The 22,765-nt window shown below is 36.9% G+C and overlaps 1 protein-coding gene across 1 annotated transcript; it reads left to right on the top strand.

Annotated features, from left to right (window-relative positions):
- The first annotated feature begins 7,128 nt into the window (after positions 1-7,128).
- On the top strand, positions 7,129-14,891 carry esd (esterase D/formylglutathione hydrolase). The gene is made up of 9 exons (XM_030125600.1): positions 7,129-7,262; positions 8,218-8,292; positions 8,405-8,493; positions 10,643-10,741; positions 12,287-12,411; positions 12,494-12,613; positions 13,763-13,861; positions 14,204-14,371; positions 14,455-14,891. Exons 2-9 carry the CDS (start codon positions 8,225-8,227, stop codon positions 14,533-14,535), a joined length of 849 nt encoding a protein of 282 aa, XP_029981460.1. The 5' UTR covers positions 7,129-7,262; positions 8,218-8,224; the 3' UTR covers positions 14,536-14,891.
- The last annotated feature ends 7,874 nt before the right edge of the window (positions 14,892-22,765 follow it).

Genomic DNA, 22,765 nt, shown 5'->3' with positions numbered 1-22,765 from the left:
GTTACAACATGAGAAGAAGAAGAGTTTTAAAATACACCAGGAAACCCAATCATTTTTTTAGTTTCGTTCAGGACAGAGGGCTAACGAGCATTCTAGATTCAAAACAACAGATTTATGTTCAACGACATGTTTATGGAACGACTTCTCCTGGCATCTCGCGATAATCAATAAACAAATTATCACATTTGTGTTTTAATGGAAAATCTGACATTACACACTTCTGTTTTTTCGACATTTAGTAAATATCGGTAAAGTTTTGCTCAGATGTCCAACGGAAAAGTGAAAACTGATTGTTTTAGTTGTGATTGGATTAATGTTACAGGTGGAAAGAGTCACAATAGGATCTAGAAAACTGCTAATAAATACTACACTAACTACTACTGCTACTACTACAATAAATACTACTATTACTACAATAATAACTACTGCTGCAATAAATACTAATACTACAACTACTACCACAATAAATACTATTACCACTACAATAACTAATACTACTACTGCAATAAATACTACTACTACAACTACTACTACAATAACTACTACTACAATAGCTACTGCTACTACTACTACTACTACAATAACTATTCCTACTACTACCACAATAAATACTACTACTAGTATGATAACTACTACTATTAACAACTTCTACTACTAATGAATTATGGGTAAATAATGTAAAGTGCTTTGGATGTCTAGAAAAGCGCTATATAAATCCAATCCATTATTATTATTATTATTATTATTATTATTATTATTATTATTATTATTACTACTACTACAATAACTATTACTACTGCAATAAATACTACTACTACTATTTCAGTGACTACTACTACAATCACTGTTACTATAATTAGTACTACTAGTTACTACTATTACTAACACACAGAAACACTGAGGATGTTTCAGTACTGGACTGTCTGGGTCCAGGTTCTGGGGGCTGTCTGGGTCCAGGTTCTGGGGGTTTCCCCAGCCTCCATCTGAAGGTCTGTGTCCCTGCTTCCACTGAGTGCCTCCACATCCATGTATGACTGTTGCTCTGTAAATGTGTGTCTGTTGCTCTGTAAATGTGTGTCTGTTGCTCTGTAAATGTGAGTGTTGCTCTGTAAATGTGTGTCTGTTGCTCTGTAAATGCGAGTGTTGCTCTGTAAATGTGTGTCTGTTGCTCTGTAAATGCGAGTGTTGCTCTGTAAATGTGTGTCTGTTGCTCTGTAAATGCGAGTGTTGCTCTGTAAATGTGTGTCTGTTGCTCTGTAAATGCGAGTGTTGCTCTGTAAATGTGTGTCTGTTGCTCTGTAAATGCGAGTGTTGCTCTGTAAATGTGTGTCTGTTGCTCTGTAAATGCGAGTGTTGCTCTGTAAATGTGTGGCTGTTGCCCTGTAAATGCGAGTGTTACTCTGTAAATGTGTGAGTTTTGCTCTGTAAATGTGTGTCTGTTACTCTGTAAATGTGTGTCTGTTACTCTGTAAATGTGTGTCTGTTGCTCTGTAAATGTGTGTCTGTTGCTCTGTAAATGCGAGTGTTGCTCTGTAAATGTGTGTCTGTTGCTCTGTAAATGTGTGTCTGTTGCTCTGTAAATGCGAGTGTTGCTCTGTAAATGTGTGTCTGTTGCTCTGTAAATGCGAGTGTTGCTCTGTAAATGTGTGGCTGTTGCCCTGTAAATGCGAGTGTTGCTCTGTAAATGTGTGAGTTTTGCTCTGTAAATGTGTGTCTGTTACTCTGTAAATGTGTGTCTGTTACTCTGTAAATGTGTGTCTGTTGCTCTGTAAATGTGTGTCTGTTGCTCTGTAAATGTGTGAGTTTTGCTCTGTAAATGTGTGTCTCTTGCTCTGTAAATGTGTGTCTGTTGCTCTGTAAATGCGAGTGTTGCTCTGTAAATGTGTGGCTGTTACTCTGTAAATGTGTGTCTGTTACTCTGTAAATGTGTGTCTGTTACTCTGTAAATGTGTGTCTGTTACTCTGTAAATGTGTGGCTGTTGCTCTGTAAATGTGTGGCTGTTGCTCTGTAAATGTGTGTCTGTTGCTCTGTAAATGTGTGAGTTTTGCTCTGTAAATGTGTGTCTGTTACTCTGTAAATGTGTGTCTGTTACTCTGTAAATGTGTGTCTGTTGCTCTGTAAATGTGTGTCTGTTGCTCTGTAAATGTGTGTCTGTTGCTCTGTAAATGTGTGAGTTTTGCTCTGTAAATGTGTGTCTGTTACTCTGTAAATGTGTGTCTGTTACTCTGTAAATGTGTGTCTGTTGCTCTGTAAATGTGTGAGTTTTGCTCTGTAAATGTGTGTCTCTTGCTCTGTAAATGTGTGTCTGTTGCTCTGTAAATGCGAGTGTTGCTCTGTAAATGTGTGGCTGTTGCTCTGTAAATGTGTGTCTGTTGCTCTGTAAATGTGTGTCTGTTGCTCTGTAAATGTGTGTCTGTTGCTCTGTAAATGTGTGAGTTTTGCTCTGTAAATGTGTGTCTGTTACTCTGTAAATGTGTGTCTGTTGCTCTGTAAATGTGTGTCTGTTGCTCTGTAAATGTGTATGTTTTGCTCTGTAAATGTGTGAGTTTTGCTCTGTAAATGTGTGTCTGTTACTCTGTAAATGTGTGTCTCTTGCTCTGTAAAAGATGTGTCTGTTACTCTGTAAATATGTGGCTGTTACTCTGTAAATGTGTGGCTGTTACTCTGTAAATGTGTGTCTGTTGCTCTGTAAATGTGTGTCTCTTGCTCTGTAAATGTGTGTCTGTTACTCTGTAAATATGTGGCTGTTAGTCTGTAAATGTGTGGCTGTTACTCTGTAAATGTGTCTGTTGCTGTGTAAATGTATGTCTGTTGCTCTGTAAATGTGTGTCTGTTGCTGTGTAAATGTGTGTCTGTTACTCTGTAAATGTGTGTCTGTTGCTGTGTAAATGTGTGTCTGTTGCTGTGTAAATGTGTGTCTGTTGCTGTGTAAATGTGTGTCTGCTGCTCTGTAAATGTGTGTCTGTTGCTGTGTAAATGTGTGTCTGTTGCTGTGTAAATGTGTGTCTGTTGCTGTGTAAATGTGTGTCTGCTGCTCTGTAAATGTGTGTCTGTTGCTGTGTAAATGTGTGTCTGTTGCTGTGTAAATGTGTGTCTGTTGCTCTGTAAATGTGTGTCTGTTGCTGTGTAAATGTGTGTCTGTTGCTCTGTAAATGTGTGACTGTTGCTCTGTAAATGTGTGTCTGTTGCTGTGTAAATGTGTGTCTGTTGCTCTGTAAATGTGTGACTGTTGCTGTGTAAATGTGTGTCTGTTGCTGTGTAAATGTGTGTCTGTTGCTCTGTAAATGTGTGTCTGTTGCTCTGTAAATGTGTGTCTGTTGCTGTGTAAATGTGTGTCTGTTGCTCTGTAAATGTGTGACTGTTGCTGTGTAAATGTGTGTCTGTTGCTGTGTAAATGTGTGTCTGTTGCTGTGTAAATGTGTGTCTGTTGCTCTGTAAATGTGTGTCTGTTGCTGTGTAAATGTGTGTCTGTTGCTCTGTAAATGCAGTGCTGGGCTGTAGGCGTTACCATAATTACACTGGAGCGTGGAGTGTATTTGAAGACGCTGAGTGGATTTAATCTGTTTTGGAGGAGTGATTGGAAACGCTCTAATTTAGGAAACAGCCGCAGAGACAAACCCAGGACACGAGTACCAGAGCACGGTGGGTATCAATAAATAATTTACAACCCAAATCCAGCTCCGAGCGGAGGGAGAGCACCGTGGAAACAGATGATACGACAGAAGAGAAGGAGACTGACGGGGGGGTGGGGGGGTGATGAAAGCATGAGACGGACCACCAGACGTAGGATAAACACCTGCCATTCCACACAGTTTAAACAAAAGGTGGAAGGAAAAAACACATCTAAGTCTGGTGCATTCTTCTGTACATATTTACTGCACAACATATGAATAAAACAGAGTAAACTTCAACACTTTTACAGCATCAGATGAATTGTTTAAAATCCTACATAATCAAACACTCCCTGTCTTCTTAGTGCGGAAACGACAATGAAACTACCTGAAAATAGTTCCAGTGTTCCTGTTCATTTTTGTCCTTTTTTGCTTATTTTTTGGATGTTATTGATTATTTTGTAATTTTTTTTTATTCAACTTTTGTTCATTTTATTTAATATGTACATAAACCCAGTGTGTCCATCCACTGTCACTGATCCAACTCCATGGGTTTTACTGGTTCCCAATTGAATTTTTCTGTCTATTTAATTATTTGTTAGTGATTTATCTTCATTTATTGTAATATTATTCTTGGAATTTTGTGTTTGTCCAGTGATAATCAGGTATTTTCCTACATTTAATTCACTGATCATGTAGATGTTCATAAAAGTTCAGATTAAAGTTGAGGGTTATTATATCAGAAACTAAGAAAACTGAAGAAAATGACTTTTTCAGCAAAGATTCATTAACTGAACATAAACCCAGTGTGTCCATCCACTGTCATTGATCCAACTCCATGGATTTTACTGGTAAGTCAATGTTGTAGAAGATGACGGTGTTTCCGTGGTAACCACAGAGCCTCTGAACGTCCAAATGGGTCATATCAGATGACCATGAAAAGATGAAGAACTGAGGAAACTGTCCACTGGAATCCACTGTCATTGATCCAACTCCTCAACTGTTCAACTTCAACTGCTTTTATTTATTTTAATACTTTTTTTCCCCCAAGTTTCTTGCCTCATAAATTTCTTCCTTAAATTTTGTTCCTTTTGTGGCTTATTTTGTCCACATTGCTTATCATTTTCTTAACTTAGTATTGATTTTTCTTCATTTTATTGATTATGTTAGCTGTTTTTGTTATTTTGTTGCTAATTTTTTTTTTTTTTTTTTACTTCCTTTTTGTAAAGTGTTTGCTTATTTTTTCCACATTAGTTATTATTTTGTAAAATCTTTGTTAATTTTTTTTAAACATATATAAACCCAGTGTGTCCATCCCCTGTCATTGATCCAACTCTTCAACTGTTCAACTTCAGCTGTTTTTATTTATTTTAATAAATATTTTGTTTATTTTCCAACAGTTTCTTGCCTCCTTTATAATTTTTTCCCTTAAATTCTGTTCATTTTGTGGCTTATTTTGTCCATGTTACTTATTATTTTGTTGACTTAGTATTATTTTTTTCTTCATTTTATTGATTATATCAGTTGTTTTTGTTATTTTGCTGCTAAGTTTTTTTTCTTCATTTTTGTAAAGTTTTTGCTTATTTTTTCCACATTATTTATTATTTTGTAAAATCTTTGTTAATTTTTATTCATTTTATTTAACATATATAAACCCAGTGTGTCCATCCACTGTCATTGATCCACCTGTTCAACTTCAGGTGTTTTTATTTATTTTAATACATATTTTGTTTATTTTCCAACAGTTTCTTGCATCTTTTATAATTTTTTTCCTTAAATTTTGTTCCTTTTGTGGCTTATTTTCTCCATGTTACTTATTATTTTGTTAACTTAGTATTATTTTTTCTTCATTTTATTGATTATGTTAGCTGCTTTTGTTATTTTGCTGCTAATTTGTTTTTTTTTCTTCATTTTTGTAAAGTTTTTGCTAATTTTTTCCTCACATTATTTATTATTTTGGAAAATCTTTGTTCATTTTTGTCACTTTTATTTAATATAGATAAACCCAGTGTGTCCATCCACTGTCATTGATCCACCTGTTCAACTTCAACTGTTTTTATTTATTTTAATACATATTTTGTTTATTTTCCAACAGTTTCTTGCATCTTTTATAATTTTTTTCCTTAAATTTTGTTCCTTTTGTGGCTTATTTTCTCCATGTTACTTATTATTTTGTTAACTTAGTATTAATTTTTCTTCATTTTATTGATTATGTTAGCTGTCTTTGTTATTTAGTTGCTAACTTAATCATTTTTTAATTCATTTTTGTGAAGTTTTTGCTTATTTTTTCCACATTATTTATTATTTTGTAAAATCTTTGTTCATTTTTGTTCATTTTATTTAACATATATAAACCCACTGTGTCCATCCATTGTCACTGATCCAACTCCATGGGTTTTACTGGTGAATCAATGTTGTAGAAGATGACGGTGTTTCCATGATAACTACGGCACTTCTGAACGTCCAAATGAGTCGCATCTGATGACCATGAAAAGATGAGAAACTGTATTTTAAACCAATTATTTACATGTATTGATAGGATTAATGGATCAACAGGTATTAAACAGTTTAGATCAGTAGACGGTTTTGGACATCTGTGGATGTTTGGGTCTTTAAGGGTTAAAACATGGTTAAAGTTGACAATGTTAATAATTTGTCAAATAAACAGCACTACTATTGTGATTAATGAAACTTCCTGTCAGCCATCTACACACCTCCTACGTTTCCCATCATGCCTCAGGTGGCTGTAACTATACTAATGATGTTACATAAATCAGGGCTGTGGTCTGGACCGGTCTTGAAATAAAACCCAGGATTTCTTTGTCCAACAGCCCCAAGAAAAGTGACTGATAACGAGTAATAAAAAGAAAAAAAACTGAGGGATGCGTGACGTCTCTAAAGTTTGTTCTTGTTTCAGAGCAGTTGGCAAATAGATTCTTTTTTTCCTCTCCGAGTTAAAGCGAGTAAACTTGATGATATTCCCGCTGTCAATGGTGATGCAAAAATAGCAGGCGTGTCGGTATCTTTATCGCAGAGATGATTCATCTGCACGCCTGAGTCACACATCAGTAGTGGCCTAATTTTACACGTGATCCTTGATGATGATGATGCTGAGGGGTATAAATAGAAATACACGGTAAGAATAGAAAGGTTTTCCTGTGATTCACACCATGGTTTCTAGTTAAAAATAAATATGAATAAATAAATAAATAAATCTAAGGATCCCTAACAGGTTATATGACTGCATTTAGAACTTGAAACCTGAGGATTTTAGGAAAGTGGGGACATTTGTTATTGGTTCAACTGTAGAAATATATACTTTCATATGTTGTATTCCGGATTTTATTTACTATTCTTTTATTAACATTTCAGCAGTTTTAACAAGCACATTAAAACACTTTCCTAGTCAAATCAGAGTATTTCTAATGGCTTATAAAATGCTTAATTTGTCCTGCCTTTTCCTGATAAATGCCGCCATCTTGTGTCCCAAACGTGTATTACGTACAGAGGGTGGGGTCTACGTCATCACGTCGCCTTACGTTCTGTACGTCGCTGGACTTTGACACACGCTGTGGACGAGCTGCAACTGGAGTGGAAGTTAGCAAACCACAGAAACAAGACTGTTCTACTAAATAGCACCACTCATTAAGGTATTTGCTGTAGAGTATTGCATTTAATTTGTTTTTGCACAAACCAGGAAGTGCCACAAGCTTGCGCTGATATTCACAAACAGTAGTTAGCTTTGGGTGGTTTTGACAGAAGCTAACTGAAGTTGCTAATATTAGTCCTCCCCCCGTGGACCAACATTAGGAACAGTCATTTCCAGGCTCATATTTATTAAATATTGCATGTGATTTATTTTCTGATAGGCATTTTGGTGTTTCAGTAATGTGCAGTTAAACTCGGCAAATCTACAGTTAAAATGTGTAACTGTTCGTTTAATTGACAACACAGATTATTTGAGTTAAGTAATTTTTTATGGCTCTTTGTGTGGTCTTTTCTGATTGAGACGTGTACAAGGACTGCGCATGCGCCTCCAAGTAGGTGAATCGGTCACCTGTGTTTGAAAAAAAAAAAAAAAAAAAAAAGGACAATGAATGAATGAACAGAAAAGCTGCTAAAGTCATGGAATTATGTACAATACTAAAAGTCCAAATATTTTTAAGGGATACAAACTTAAAGTAGCAGGTTCTGGCACAACTTCACCAACTTCCCAAGTACATGGAGAAGATATTTTATTTATAATCAGCTGGTTTTGTGTTCTATGATGACCATGATGAAGATCATACTCCAAAACTTGCTGGTTTCACCTCTTATCAAGCAGTTCTAAAGTTCTGCTGGAGTTGTTTTAAAGCTGCCTGTTGTTTTTTTACTGTCTGTTGTAGTGTTTCCAAACGATGAATACAGTGATAATTTACGATTTTATGAAATGGTCAGTTTTGTTGTGAAAATCCAAAGTCAAATAACATCAGATTTCCTTGAAAGGAAACTTAAGGAAAACCCTGAAACATTAAACTAAACTCAGTGTAATAATATGATTTATTTTAAACCACATTAAAGCTGTTAAAACTCCTTTCACTGTGTTTCTCCTCTCTGTTTCTTCAGGTCAAACATGGCTCTCACACAAGTGTCCTCCAACAAATGTGCCGGTGGTTTCCAGAAAGTATTTGAACATGAAAGGTGAGGTGTCGGCGCTGCACTTGAACACATCCTTTTCCTCATTTATCTCACACATGTATAAAAGTAGCTCTGGTTTGACTTTCTTGTTTTGTTTTCCTGTCGTTTTCTGCAGCTCAGAGCTGAAGTGTAAGATGAAATTTGCCGTCTACCTGCCTCCAAAAGCTGAGACGGAGAAGTGTCCAGTGATGTACTGGCTGTCTGGTGAGTCTGAGGAACCACACCACCCTCATCATTCAGTAACCATGGTAACGGCAGTTTTCTCCCAGGCATTAGGGGATTTGTGAGCAGGTAGTATTTTAACACAGTTTCATAAGTTACTGTTGATGGTTCCACACACCTGTTTTAGCACACGCGGTGACAGGTCTTTTAAAGCTGTGGCACCACGTCTATGGAATGACCTGCCTCTACACCTACGGTCCATGGAGTCTGTAGAGAGCTTTAAGAAACACCTCAAAACCCTCCTGTTCAAAAAGGCTTTTTAGTCTCCCACCTGACCCAGGACCACCACAAACTGATTACACTCTATGTATTCATCATAACGTACTCCATGTGTCATCCCCCCCCGCCCCCAGTCTCTCTATATCTCTATCGCTCTCTCTTTTCTCCTCCTTTACTCTCTCTCTCTCTCTTTAACCCCAACTGGTCCAGGCAGACAGCCATCCTTCAGGAGTCTGGGTCTGCTCGAGGTTTCTGCCCGTTAAAGGGAAGTTTTTCCTCGCCACTGTCACCAATCACAAGTGTTTGCTCCTGAAGGATTCTGTTGGGTCTCTGTAAACTTAATTTGATTCTGATTTGAATTGATAAAGCACTTTGTGACTCTGTCTGTGAAAAGTGCTCTATAAATAAAATTTACTTTACTGTTAATATTAATTATAACGTTGATGATAATTATCATTATATTGTTATATTATTTTATATTAACAGTAATATTTAGTCCAAGTGTGACTTATTTGTTTTATTTTATGGTTGTGTTTTAGATGCTGTTGATCCTGTTATTTTTTTTAATTTTTTTTTTTATCAGTTTTAGTATATCTTAAATTTATTCTTAGTTTTACTAGTTTTCTCATATCTTATATTTCTATAACTTTGTACAGCACTTTATGTAGCACTTTGTGTTGTTTTAAATGTGCTATATAAATAAATTTGACCTTATAATTATTATCAGTATTAAAATTATTAGTAGTTCAGATATTATTACTTTTTAATTATAATTTAATTTTTTTACATTTTATTATTGCGTATTATTACTTAATTATCTGTTACTATTTTTGTACTTTTTTAATTTATTTCTACTAGTTCTTTCTAATGTGCAATTGCGTGTTTTTCAGTTCTGAGTAAATTTTATTTGTATAGCACTTTTCACAGATACAGTTGCGGTAAAAATTATTAGACCACTGTTATTTTCTTCAGTTTCTTGTTCATTTTAAGGCCTGGTCCAACTAAAGGTCCATTTGCTTGGACAAATATAATGATACCAACAAAAATAGCTCATAGTGGTTTAATTTCAGAGCTGATATCTATCCATTTTCCATGTTTTTTTCACTTCAGTTCTTCCATCAATATCTATGGTATTGTACTGACAAAAACAGTGCTTTTAGACATTCCATGTTTTCTTTTCTGTCTGTTTTAGCCACATGATACACACAGGAGTTAGGACTGGATTGAATAACCATTGTTTTTATTGACTTTTGATGGTCTAGTAAGTTTTTCTGTGACTGTAAAATCACAAAGTGCTTTACAGTTGGGAATAAAATGTCATACAAACACCAAGATAAAACCAAAACTATAGCACAGACAAAACAGACGGTAACACAAGCCCAAAAAGAAAAGACAGAACATCGACCCGGGCTAAACGCCTGCCTGAAAAGAGACGTTTTAAGTTCCTTCTTAAAATAGTCATTGGACTTTATGATATGTAGAGTTAGCGGTACTGTTAATACTGTTTTATAACTATTATTATTTTCTTTTTGTCTTGTATTTTTTTATGCGTACATTTGTTTTGCTGCTACTGGAAGCTTCATTTCCTGATGAATCAATATCAAATAAATATCGAAATATCAAATAAAGTTCAATCTAATCTGATGTAAATTGTGAGACAAAAGCTAATAATGTGGAAGTTAGTTCATGTGAGCTCAGTTATAGGTTTGAATCAACTGGAAACAGTAAAAACTAGAAGTAAAGCCTGAATATGACCAGACTGTTCTATTTTAATGCTCGTTACTGCGACTGTGGTGGAAAACAGATGGAACGTTCCAGTGAAAATTACCTCTGATGGTCCGACAGAGCGTCTGGAACAGGCTGTAGTCCATGTTTGATGGTGAAATCCTCCGTGTTCTGTTCGGTTCTGCAGGGTTGACGTGTACGGAGCAGAACTTCATCACCAAGGCGGGCAGTCAGCTGGCCGCCGCAGAACACGGCATCATCATTGTCGCTCCAGACACGAGTCCACGTAAGAAAAAACACACTCGCACAACACAGCAGCAGGGTTTTCATGCACCAGATGCACTTTTATGGATGCAAACAGAGTCCCACTGGAAACATGACTAATGATGCCTTCACATGCTCTGGGAATTATAGTAAATACTAGTTAGAAACAGCCCTGTGATGAGCTGGTGGCATGTTCAGGGTGTACCGCACCTTCACCCATAAAGTAGCTGTTCCAGTGACCCCTGTGACCCCAGTGAGGATAAAGCTGGTTCAGAAAATTAATGAATGAATGAACTAGTTACATACTTGAAAATTGCTCATGAACGCCCCCTCATGTTTTTTTCCGCTGGAGAACTGAAAGAAATGTTGATCCACGTGATGAACATAACCTTTGACCTTTTCAATGAGGGATTCATGGCCAGTAGTCACTTTTCCATTGGACATCTGCGCAAAACTTTACCGATATTTACTAAATGTGGAAAAAACAGAAGTGCGTAATGTCGGTTTTTCCATTAAATCATGAATGCGGTGATTTGTTTATTCATTATCGTGAGATGACATGAGAAGTCGTTCCATAAACATGGCTGTGAATGTAAATATGTTTCGATATATTCATTGTTATTATATATTACCCCTCTATCTCATACTGAATTAAAAAATGATTAGTTTCCTCAGTTCTTCATCTTTTCATGGTCATCTGATATGACCCATTTGGACGTTCAGAGGCTCTGTGGTTACCACGGAAACACCGTCATCTTCTACAACATTGACTTACCAGTAAAATCCATGGAGTTGGATCAATGACAGTGGATGGACACACTGGGTTTATGTTCAGTTAATGAGAGATTTTGCTGAAAAAGTCACTTTTTCTTCAGTTTTCTCTGTTTCTGATATAATAATTCTCAACTTTAATCTGAACTTTTATGAACTTCTACATGATCAATTAATTAAATATAGAAAATACATGATTATCACTGGAAAAACACAAAATACAGAGGATAATATTAGAATAAATGGAGATAAATCACATACAAATGATTAGACTGAAAAATTCAATTGGGGACGACCACAGAAGTAGAACTGGGTCTTTAAGGGTTAAACAGACGATGGGTGGAGCCTCACACTGTCATTTAAACTGAAACTACATGACCTGATGTAATTTCACGCTGTTACAGAAAAGGAAAGATACTTTTCTGTCCATCAGAGCTGAGATATGGTGTGGATCCATCCAATAGAATCTGATGGTAATTACAGCAGTCTGAAAAACACACCATTAGATGGAGCTGTACTGAAAACAAGTCTGGAGTAGATACAGCGGGTTGTTCAGGCTCATGGAAGGTATTAACATCATCCACAGATCACCGTCTTTGTGGCTTTAATGTTTAACTGAAGCTTCGTCCTGTGGTTAAACAGTGTTCAAGTTCAGCTCAGGTGACGCGTATGTTCACGTTTATTTATGAAAACATGGTTAAACGGGTCGAACATGTGAATAAACTGTTACTATTGTGGGAGATGACGCCTCCTGTCAATCATCCACACCCCTCCTACATTTCCCATCATGCCTCAGGTGGCTGTAACATCGAAGGCGAGGACGAGAGCTGGGACTTCGGCACCGGAGCCGGTTTCTACGTGGACGCCACCCAGGACCCCTGGAAGACCAACTACCGCATGTACTCCTACGTGACGGAGGAGGTGCGCTGGATTTATTCACCACTGACTCATTCAACTGGTCTGTGTCTGAAACAGTGACCGGACTCTGATTTTTCCTCCTCAGCTCCCGAAGCTGATCAACGCTAACTTCCCCACCGACCCGGACAGGATGTCCGTCAGTGGTCACTCCATGGGCGGACACGGAGCGCTCATCTGCGCCCTGAAGAACCCTGGGAAATACAAGGTCAGGTCTGGACTCATGAACGAGAATATGACGAGTAAAGGAAGCGGTAGACACAGCAGGTCTGGGGAGGGTTTATCAGTATTTTGGTCCCAAGTGAGAGTTGAAGAAACCAGATAGAAAATAAAATATCAAAACACTCAAAGAAAAACAATCACATAAAACATTATGTAAAAGATGAAAATATAAAATACACAACAATAGAAAGACTACACAAAATCATATTTTGTAAAAGATGTAAGACGAAAACGATGTAAAAGATGAAAATAAAAATTAAAAAAATAAAAGAAAATAATATAACACACACAGCAAAAAGAAGAGAAAAGATGCAAAAAGGCATAAGGTAAAAGAAGACAAAAAAAGTACAGAAAAATTTAATGACACAAGACCAAAGCATCAAAAAACACAAAATAAAAATGACTTAACAAAAGACAAAAAAAAAAAGTCCCGAAATATGAAAATATGAATATATGTTATGTTTTAAGGTGCAACAGAAAAACAAACCTGGGACAAAAAATACAAATACAGTAGAAAAAACTATGAGTAAAACTATGCAAAAGATTAAAACTAAAGCTAGACGAGAAAAAAAAAACTATGTAGACGATTCAAACTAAATCTAGAAGAGATAAAGAAGTGACAAATGATGTAAAAAAAAAACCCCATATTTTGTAAAAGATGTAAATGATGTAAGACGGGAACACTGTAAAAGATGAAAATATTTTTAAAAACATGACAAGGATGTTAATGATGAAACAAAAATGTCCAGAAGAAAGTAATTTAAAACAAACACGAGAAAAAGAACAAGACAAACATGACAGAAGTGCAAATAACAGAATAAAAATGTACAAAACTGGATGAAAATGTCAAATGATATATTAATACAAAAATATTAAAACTAAACGTTAAAAAAAACATGTAGGACACAAGACAAATGTGAAAATGTTTTAAAAGACGATTAAAAAGAAAGACTGAATGATATAAAGATGAGAATGAGATGAATGTTGTTTTATTTTTGTGTCACAGTCTGAGTTTTAATTCGAACACATGCTGAAACTGAACCATTGAACCGTTCAGTGTTTGCAGACGTTCATAAACCGTCCTGAGCTGGGGTCGTTGTCATGGTAACCATACCCGTTGCTGTTGTGTGTCCAGGCCGTGTCTGCGTTCGCTCCCATCTGTAACCCGGTCCAGTGTCCGTGGGGACAGAAGGCCTTCACTGGATACCTGGGCTCAGACCGGACCACGTGGGAGGTAAGACCAGAACCAGGGACCTTTAAGGAGTCCAGACTCAGACCATGGACGGGACCAAGTTCAGATGAGCGGGGGGGGGAGTCAAACACACAGCTGTGGACCAAAACTGACCCGTTAAAGACTCCGATCAGTTCAGGTGGATTTAGGAAAAGCAGAACTTACACTGAAGATTTGAATGATCAGTGGTTTGAGTCCAGGTTCCACATCCAGACCAGTATGACCTCCAGTCAGATAATACAATAATAACCTGTTAAAGAGGTCAAAGGGCAGATGTCTGCGTTTCAGACCTCCTGTATTTTCCATGTTTGGCGTCAGATCACATGACCGTCGTCTTCCCCTCAGGCATACGACGCCACGGTCCTGGCGGCGTCGTACTCGGGACCTCAGCTCGACATCCTGATCGACCAGGGCCGAGACGACCAGTTCCTGTCTGCCAGTCAGCTCCTGCCCGACAACCTGATCGCCGTCTGCTCCGAGAAGAAGATCCCAGTGGTGTTCAGGCTGCAGCCGGTGAGTCCCCGCCCCCCCATCCTAAAACCCCGTCCCCCTCGCAGATCTATGTGACCTCTGACCTCTAGGTTCTCCTCCACCAGGGCTACGACCACAGCTACTTCTTCATCTACTCCTTCATGAACGACCACATCAAACACCACGCCAAGTTCCTCAACGCCTGAAGCCCAGCGGAGGCAACGACCGTCAGATCAGCGCCGACGCACAGGACGAAGCCCACCCAGACTAGAACCGAAGTGGACCCAGACTAGAACCGAACCCAAACTAGAACTGAACCCAGACTAGAACCGAACTGAACCCCTAAGGTTTAATAGTTTAACTCCAGCTGCAGCCGTTTTCAGTCAGTTTTATTTCAGTGTCTTTGTTTCATGTGATTTAAATTCAGTCTGATTTGTTTAAACTCGTCCATGTTTCATTATTTGCGTCTGATCATGTGATTGTCGGTCGGTGTTTGTTTGTTTGGTGCACAGGCCGTCGGTGCCACAGCTGTATTTTCCAAAATAAACTCTTGAAATATTCATCTGGTTTTGTTCTGTTTATGATAATTATAGCTGTACTGAAGTTGAACCTTCACAGCATAAAAACAAATGCACAAAAGTGAAATAAAATGAAAAAAAAAGTGAGTTCTGCTGCAGCGAACTGATGGAAAATGAGTCAGTGATCTGTAATAAACACCTGTATAGTTTTGTCTTCATTAAATCTTCATTAAATCTATAAAAGTAGTTGTGTTAATATATACATAAGTAACATATGGTGCGTTCAGGAGCCTCTTACATACCTGACTTTTCAGAGTTTGATAAGAGAAATAGAGTTGAAATGCCTTAAATGAATTTTTACTTGCACATTTAGCATCGGAAAATGTTTATGAAGAATTTTTTTTTTTTTTTAATTACTAGGGGAAAATACATGATTCACTTTTTCCATTTTCACTGAAGGTCCATAAAGGGGTCATAAATGACTGTGTTAAAATCAATGTGTTTTTATGCCACTTTTGTAATTTTGTCATTTAAAATAATCATTTGTATTATATTTTGGTCCAAGAAATGGATTTTATGTTTGAGATATTTATATATTTTTACATTTTTAATAATTTTAAAAAAATGTTTTTGAAAATATTTTGGAAATTTGAAAAGCCAAAGTATATATAGTTTATAATAGTATATAACAGCAATAGAACAATGTGATTATCCATTTAATGAGGGAGACCTTTGGTTTACTGAAAATTAAAGGTTCAGATGTAATTCTGTTGTAAATGAATGAGGGTCATTTTGACCCAAATATGGAAGCTTGGGTCAGTAAAACAAAAAATACAATTGCATAAAATCTATAAAAGCCAAGTTAAAAATGGAAATGTCACGATGTTAATAACATGTTTTTTGAGGAATACCTGGAATATGAAATAACTTTTCATCACAAAGACGTAACAATAAAACAACCTCACCAGGTCATTGTGGCTCCGTTCAAACTGCAGACAAATGTGACCCAAATCTGATTTTTTCACCCATATGTGACCTGGATCTGATCTGTTAAAGACAGTTTGAACAGTACTAGTCTGACCCAGACCACTTTCATATGTGGTCCCAAATCTGACACGTATCTGATATTTTACAATGTGACTTCAGTCTGAACAGCCACGCCGCATTTATCCGACCTTTAAGTCACTGAAATGCGACAAATGTCACAATTCTGCGTCCCAGGAGGAGGAGCGGAGGAAAAATATATTTCCTTCTGTAAACACAGTGCGTATCTGTGTGGTCTCGTATTACATCAGGACCTCTTTAGTGCATGTGGGTCACTTTCAGTTCATAGTCAAAACTGTTAGAAATTGCATTTAATGTGGAATATGAACAAGCACACACTAAAAAAATCTGAATAGTGCATTAAGACCTGCTGTGTGAACGTAGCCCTTGACCCACTTATGCGTCGAAGGGTTAATGTGGACGTTTTTACAGTTTGTGAAGATGGTAAATGTAGTGAACCCCTGTTACACGTTAAAAACACACTGAAGAAGAGAAGAAAACGTTCAAACATGTTCATCGAAGCCAGTGTTTTTCAACCATGGGGTCACCTGAAATTTCTAGTAATTGATAAAAATAAAAAAGAAAATAAAAATTAGCTACTAATAAGAAATATATGGTGAGTTGAGAGAGACAATCACAATCCATAACAGACAAACTGAGTGTGAAACTGCAGCACTGTGGTTCTGTTCATCTGTCAAATGTTCATTGTGGTCAGTTTCAGATGCTGCAGCTCTTTCATAATTCATAGTTTGAGTTCTTGTTTGTTCAGTATTAATTGTCATCCTTGTAAATCCAAACTGGACTGACTGTACATATCCTGACCAAGGAAAATAAAATTCTCCCTTTGTGCAGTAATCTACACCTGGACTTACTGCCTCTGTCCACAATAATATACATTATATAGACTAAATGTCATCTAAAATTAACCTGTATTTGCAACATAGTATAGCAAACTATTACATGATCAAAAACAAATGAATTTTAGCAAAAAAACAAAAGAAAAAGTCTTTGCTTGAATGTCTGGGTCACCAGAAATTCATGATGTTAAAATGGGGTCAGGAACCAAAAAAGGTAGGGAATCACTGAGCTAAGGGTAAATGTGGATGTTTTTACAGTTTGTGAAGATGCCAAATGAATGTTTTGGGCTTTAAGGGTAAATGTAGTGAACACCTGTTACACATTAAAAACACACTTCTACCCCCCCCCCCATGTCAGGTCCGGCATCGAAATGTGGTTCAACAAAACTCATAATAAACACAGTAGAATACACTGGTCTACAAGGAAAATGCTTCCAGAATAAAAGTAATGAAATTTTACCACATGAGAGTCACTGATAAAGAAAAATCAAGTCAAAAATGCTGGTTGGCTGAACTTTCCAAGATACAGCCTTGGGTCAAAATGTGAAATTCAAGAATTAACGAGAGAATGGGTTTGACTCAAAAGGAATATTTGTCTCAGAGCTACAAGATCTACTTCAAAACACTGTCTGCACATTAGAATACATTCACTTTACAGGTTCTATTTAGTGGAAGATTTATAAAACTATTATACAAATGTACATAAACCAATATATATGTATTATAACACTTAATCATATACCTTGAAAACATCAGCAAACCGGCACTTTTGTCATTTGTTTTCCAATTAATCTTATTAAAATACGTAACATTTAGCACATTTAATCTCTGAAGCAAATCATTTCTAAAAAATTGTAGACCAGTGATATCAAGGGGTGCTTCATATACTTTATGAAGTTACCCTTGGCAAAGCAAATTTGTTCAGCACCAAAAGGAACCAGACTATCATTCTGCTGTTAGAACGCTGGACAAGTAGGAGAAAAAAAAAAAAAAGTAGTGTGAGATACTCCCTGGTAAAATGTCCAAATAAAGAGGATACACAAGCAAAGGTGTCAGAAAAATGGGCAATGATGACTGGGAGTACAGTTGGTGTCGGCTGCTGCCTTATCGGTACAGAAGCTCATAAAAAAAAGGAAAAAAAAAAAAAAACACACTGAAAAAGAGACAGAAGCCCATAAAAAAAAAAAAAAAAAAAAACACACTGAAAAAGAGACAGAAGCCCAAAAAAAAAAGAAAAAAAAAAAAAAAAAAAACACACTGAAAAAGAGAAGAAAACGTTCAAACCTGTTCATTACAACCACAGATCGTTTCACAACAGAAAAAAGCTGAAGGAGTGAACACCAGTGGAGTGTTTCAATGAGCTGTGTTTATTTTGATCTTGAATAAATCCTCACATTTCTGCTCTTTTTCAGCCGCGGCGCCTCAGTGATGAAACCCAACCCTGTGTGGATGCAGGTGTGAAGTGACGGCGGTGACGTGAGCAGCTCCATACAGTATATACAGTATTCACAGCAGTTAAGGCGACATTAAAGGGACATCTGATGCATGCAAACTGTACAAGGAAATTCCACAAAAGGTTCACATCAAGTTATAAAAACAGGGGGATTTATGTTACATCGAAATGCCAACAAACATAAAAAATAAATTTCCTCCCAATTGGAAAAGTAGAAAAAATGCGAGCGCAGGCCGATACGTATACGTACAAAAAGACCAGACGTTAAAAAACACAGCTTAAACTTGAAGCTCAGCAGGACGTTGACGAACATTTACGTCTTAAAAACGCTCCGATTAAAGTGCAGACTGACGGGGGAACGGCCAAAGGTTCGTTCAGCGGTTTGTGTGGCACGCATCCTGTCGTGAAACGCCTCGACGACCGAACGCCGAAGGTCGGGAAGACGACGCGCCGCGTTAATAATTAACACTGTTACTATGGAAACGACAGGATGGGATGAAACAACACTGGGCTTTTTTGGGATGTTTTCCTGTTCAGATGTGGTCAGTGGCTGCGGTCACTGCCTAAAAAAACATTATACACCTCAATAAACCCACAAAGAAGAAGAGTTTTAGCTCCTGTTTAATTCGTTAGCCTCATAGCATCAGTTATACACGGTGTGGACAAAAGTATGTGGACACGTTGGATTCAGGTGTTTCTTGTCTAACAGGGGTCTGGGATACAAAACAATAATGACTAATGTCAGAATATAGTTTTCTATTATGGGATAAATATTGCATTGGTTAGTTTGGTTTAAATTGTTATCGTTGTTTCCAAAATGCCTCAGAGATGGTTTGGACTTAATTCCTCTCTTTTTTTTTTTTTTTTATCTACGACTATGATTTTAAATGTTCTACCTCTAAATGTATAAAATATTTTTCCTGCTCTGACTGTAAATAATAATTTTCTACAATTAATCATCTACTTTCTTCACAACTCACTGAGGAAGAAAAATTTCTCATTAAACTTTAAAGGGTCATATTTATCTAATCGAACTTTTATGAGTCTTTGGTTCATTTCTTTGTGTATTTGGACCCTAATAGTTCATACAGTTTGAATTTGAACCCTATCTTTATATTCATTTTGGCAAAAATCAAGTGGATTTCCACAACCTGTTTGAATTCCTGCTTAAAGGTAGGGTAGGATTGTACCAGAGGGGGGAGGGACAAATGGCAGTTGAGTTTGATAGACATGTCACTGTTCAGTCATTTCGATGGGCCAGTTAAAATGATTGGACGGTGTTTTTTCAGTCCTGTCAGTTCCACAAGTGATTAAATTTTTTATTTTTGTGTTAGAGCATTTAATTAATTGGTTGCAAGTGGGGTGTGAAGGGGATTTAAAGCAATATAGCAAAAAATGTTGCAGGAAAATATCTCCTACCCCACCTTTAATTTGTTATGTTTTATAACTAGTTACGCCACAACATTTGCACATATAAGGTCCAGGCTTCCGACGAACATTTCTCCAGTACGACATAATTGTTTGTCAGCAGCAGTGGTTGGAGTAAAAACTGAAAATATGTCCAAACTTGGAGCTGATTACCTAAAATGTTCAGTTGTTGGCTGAACGGGACAGAAAGCACAGTCAACAACCTGGGGGGGCGGGGCCTGAAGTGTCTCGTGTGCATTTAAAGGGCCAGCGCTCCAAACCACCTTTCTGGTGTCATTACTCAGAAATAGGGTTGAAGATGGACCTGTGGAGTTGAATGAATGAAGAATTCAGACCCAAGCAGAGCATTTACAGTTTATGGAGACCACAGGGAAATGTGGGAAAATAAAGAATTCCATTTAAAAAGGGCAAAATATTACTCCTTTAAGGAAATAGGTGTTTTTATCTCAAATCATTGTGAACAGGACATCTTACAGCTGTAGACATGATGTGTCCCAATACTTTTGTCCATACAGTTTATACACATAAACAAACGTCTGTAATAATAAACTATATTCTGACATTAGTCATTATTGTTTTGTATCCCAGACCCCTGTTAGAAAAGAAACACCTGAATTCAACGTGTCCACATACTTTTGTCTATATAGTTTCAGAGGACTATTGCTGTTGTCATGCGCTGCCTCCTAGTGGCCAAAAATATGAACTACACCTTTAAACTTCCACAGTACTGTCAGACATCCCAGTGTTGCAGAGAGGTCAACAGTTACTTGACACCTCTTGGTTTAATGCCTGGTCTGCATTACACACATGCACAAAAAAAGCCTGACACACACACACACTCTCTCTCACACACACACACACACACACACACACACACTCACACACACACACATTCACACTCACACCGCTACCGCTGACGTAGCAGGCATTGGAATGAAGCGTCGACAGTGAAGCGAAGCCAAACCCTGAGTCACACAGCAACCACCGGCCCAAACAGCAGACCACGTCCTGTCACATTGAGCAAACTGGCACATTAACACAATTAAAAAACAAAAAAAAACACTGGAGTTAAAATACAGAGTTAACCTCGACCACGTGGAGTTTGCATCTACAAGACATCCCTGACTTTATGCATCAAATATGGAAATGCACTTATTTGATCAAATCTGATATTTTTTCATTGTTTCATGAAGATGTTGAACATATAGAAGACGTTAAAACAACAGTATTCAGTAATAACTTCACAAACACCAGTAAAATGTCTTCTAATTACATTATAACACCTATATTTTATAATCATAAACTATATGAGTGCAATGTCTAATACGTCTTTTTGCATTTTGTCTTTATTAGATTGCATCGATTCTTATGGATGACTTAACATCTGACAGATGTCTTTTGTGGTTTTTGTTTTTTTTTCTTCTTTTTTTTTTAGATCTGTCAAATGACCTTCACAACAACTGACCCTATTAGAAGTAAAAATGTGATTATTAATTGTTTCCAGGTCAGTTTTTGGCATAAAATCCCTGAGTTTAGTCGTATTTGTTAAATAAATGTGATAAAAAGCTGATTTTGTTGGTGCTTTGATCAGGATCAGTGATGATGTTGGTTTAGTTTAATATTTGAGAAGGTAAATGTAGCTTAATTGTAAAAAAAAATATAAAAAATAACAGAATTTAGGAAGATGACCTTCATTTTGGTTGACTATGACATGATTTTGTGGAAACAGCTGGAGGAGGTATTAGTATTTTATGTTCAGGACTTCACTTCTATTTGTAGTAATTTGGTAAAACATGTGGGTAAATGTACTACATACTGAGTTCAAGTTATTGTTTTAAAATGCAAGTAGAATTACATGAAGTTTATCATAATTTTGTCAGGTTATGTTACATAAGTTTTTGCATAATATGAATATATAAACATAAACAATATCCTATACAGCCCAGACAAAAACAGCTACATGTCATATTTCACTTTTACGTCCATAGTTACGGGGTTAGGAAGATGTCAAAATATTCATGTGCATAACACAGACATGTGCACATTAGTCTGAAGTTGTGCAAAAAAGAAATATTTGTAAAGTCTTGAATTAGTTCCGTCGTACATAACATGTATTGTGTGTATTTTATCAGAATACGAATTAATAAGTTTTGACGATTACAAACATGAAATACAACTTTACGATTGTGCTTTCTCCATCACAAATACGAATTCATCAATGTGACTCTACTGTTAAAAATACGTCACTTCACAGGCATTATTTCTGGAGCAGAAGATCCATGGATTCACACTGACCATGAGTTCAGGTTCCAGAGCAGGTCCAGATCGGGCAGGATCACTGTCCAAGATGGACGACCAAGTCAGAGGACGAAACCAGGACCAATCCAACCATTAGTCCATAGTTGTGACCATGGGGAAGGAACCTGAACTCATGGTCAGTCTGTGAAGCCATGGATCCTCTGCCCCAGAAATGAGTGAAGTGGTGACGTATTTTTGATGGTAGAGTCATGTTGGTGAAAGCACAATCGTAAAGTTGCATTTCATGTTTGTAATTCTTGTCAAAACTTATTCATTCCTATTCTGACAAAATACACACAATACATTTTACTCAAATGTATGACTGAACTCATTTAAGAGTTTACAATATTTTTTGCACAACTACAGACTAATATGCACATGAATATTTTGATACCAACCTTACCCCACACATGGTTGCATAAATTTTTGTCCAGATCTTGTATTGATGATGCGTCTCTAAAGTCTTCTCCATCAGACCCTAAATATCTCATGGTGGTCTGATGCTCCTGAACTATTCTTTCCTGGTGTTTTATAATTTGGAGGTGTCATCAGCATAGAATGAAATCCACCGAAGTTAAGTTTATTCAGTTTCAGTTGGACTTATTTTATGGTTGTGAACCTAAACCTGATCCACAGAACCAACCCCAGATCATAACACTGACCTCCGTAGGCTTGTACTGTTGGCACTAGGCATTATGGGTAATCACTTCATCTACTTCTGGACCAGGCTCAGTCTGGACTCATCAGACCACATGACCTTTTTTAATCTTTGTTCTCTATTACAAACTGAAGCTTGTTAAGAAGCTCTTCCTGCATCAGTTCAATTAATTAAATCAAG

This window comes from Sphaeramia orbicularis, chromosome 21 (assembly GCF_902148855.1).
Source record: "Sphaeramia orbicularis chromosome 21, fSphaOr1.1, whole genome shotgun sequence".
Lineage (NCBI taxonomy): Eukaryota > Metazoa > Chordata > Actinopteri > Kurtiformes > Apogonidae > Sphaeramia > Sphaeramia orbicularis.
This window is presented reverse-complemented; position numbering and strand designations above follow the sequence as displayed.

Bases quoted from the DNA above. Each gene is read 5' to 3' on its own strand.
- esd (XM_030125600.1), top strand. From the start codon at position 8,225: ATGGCTCTCACACAAGTGTCCTCCAACAAATGTGCCGGTGGTTTCCAG. The intron at 8,293-8,404 runs GTGAGGTGTCGG...CGTTTTCTGCAG, and splicing joins AAAGTATTTGAACATGAAAG to CTCAGAGCTGAAGTGTAAGA. The intron at 13,862-14,203 runs GTAAGACCAGAA...TCTTCCCCTCAG, and splicing joins CAGACCGGACCACGTGGGAG to GCATACGACGCCACGGTCCT.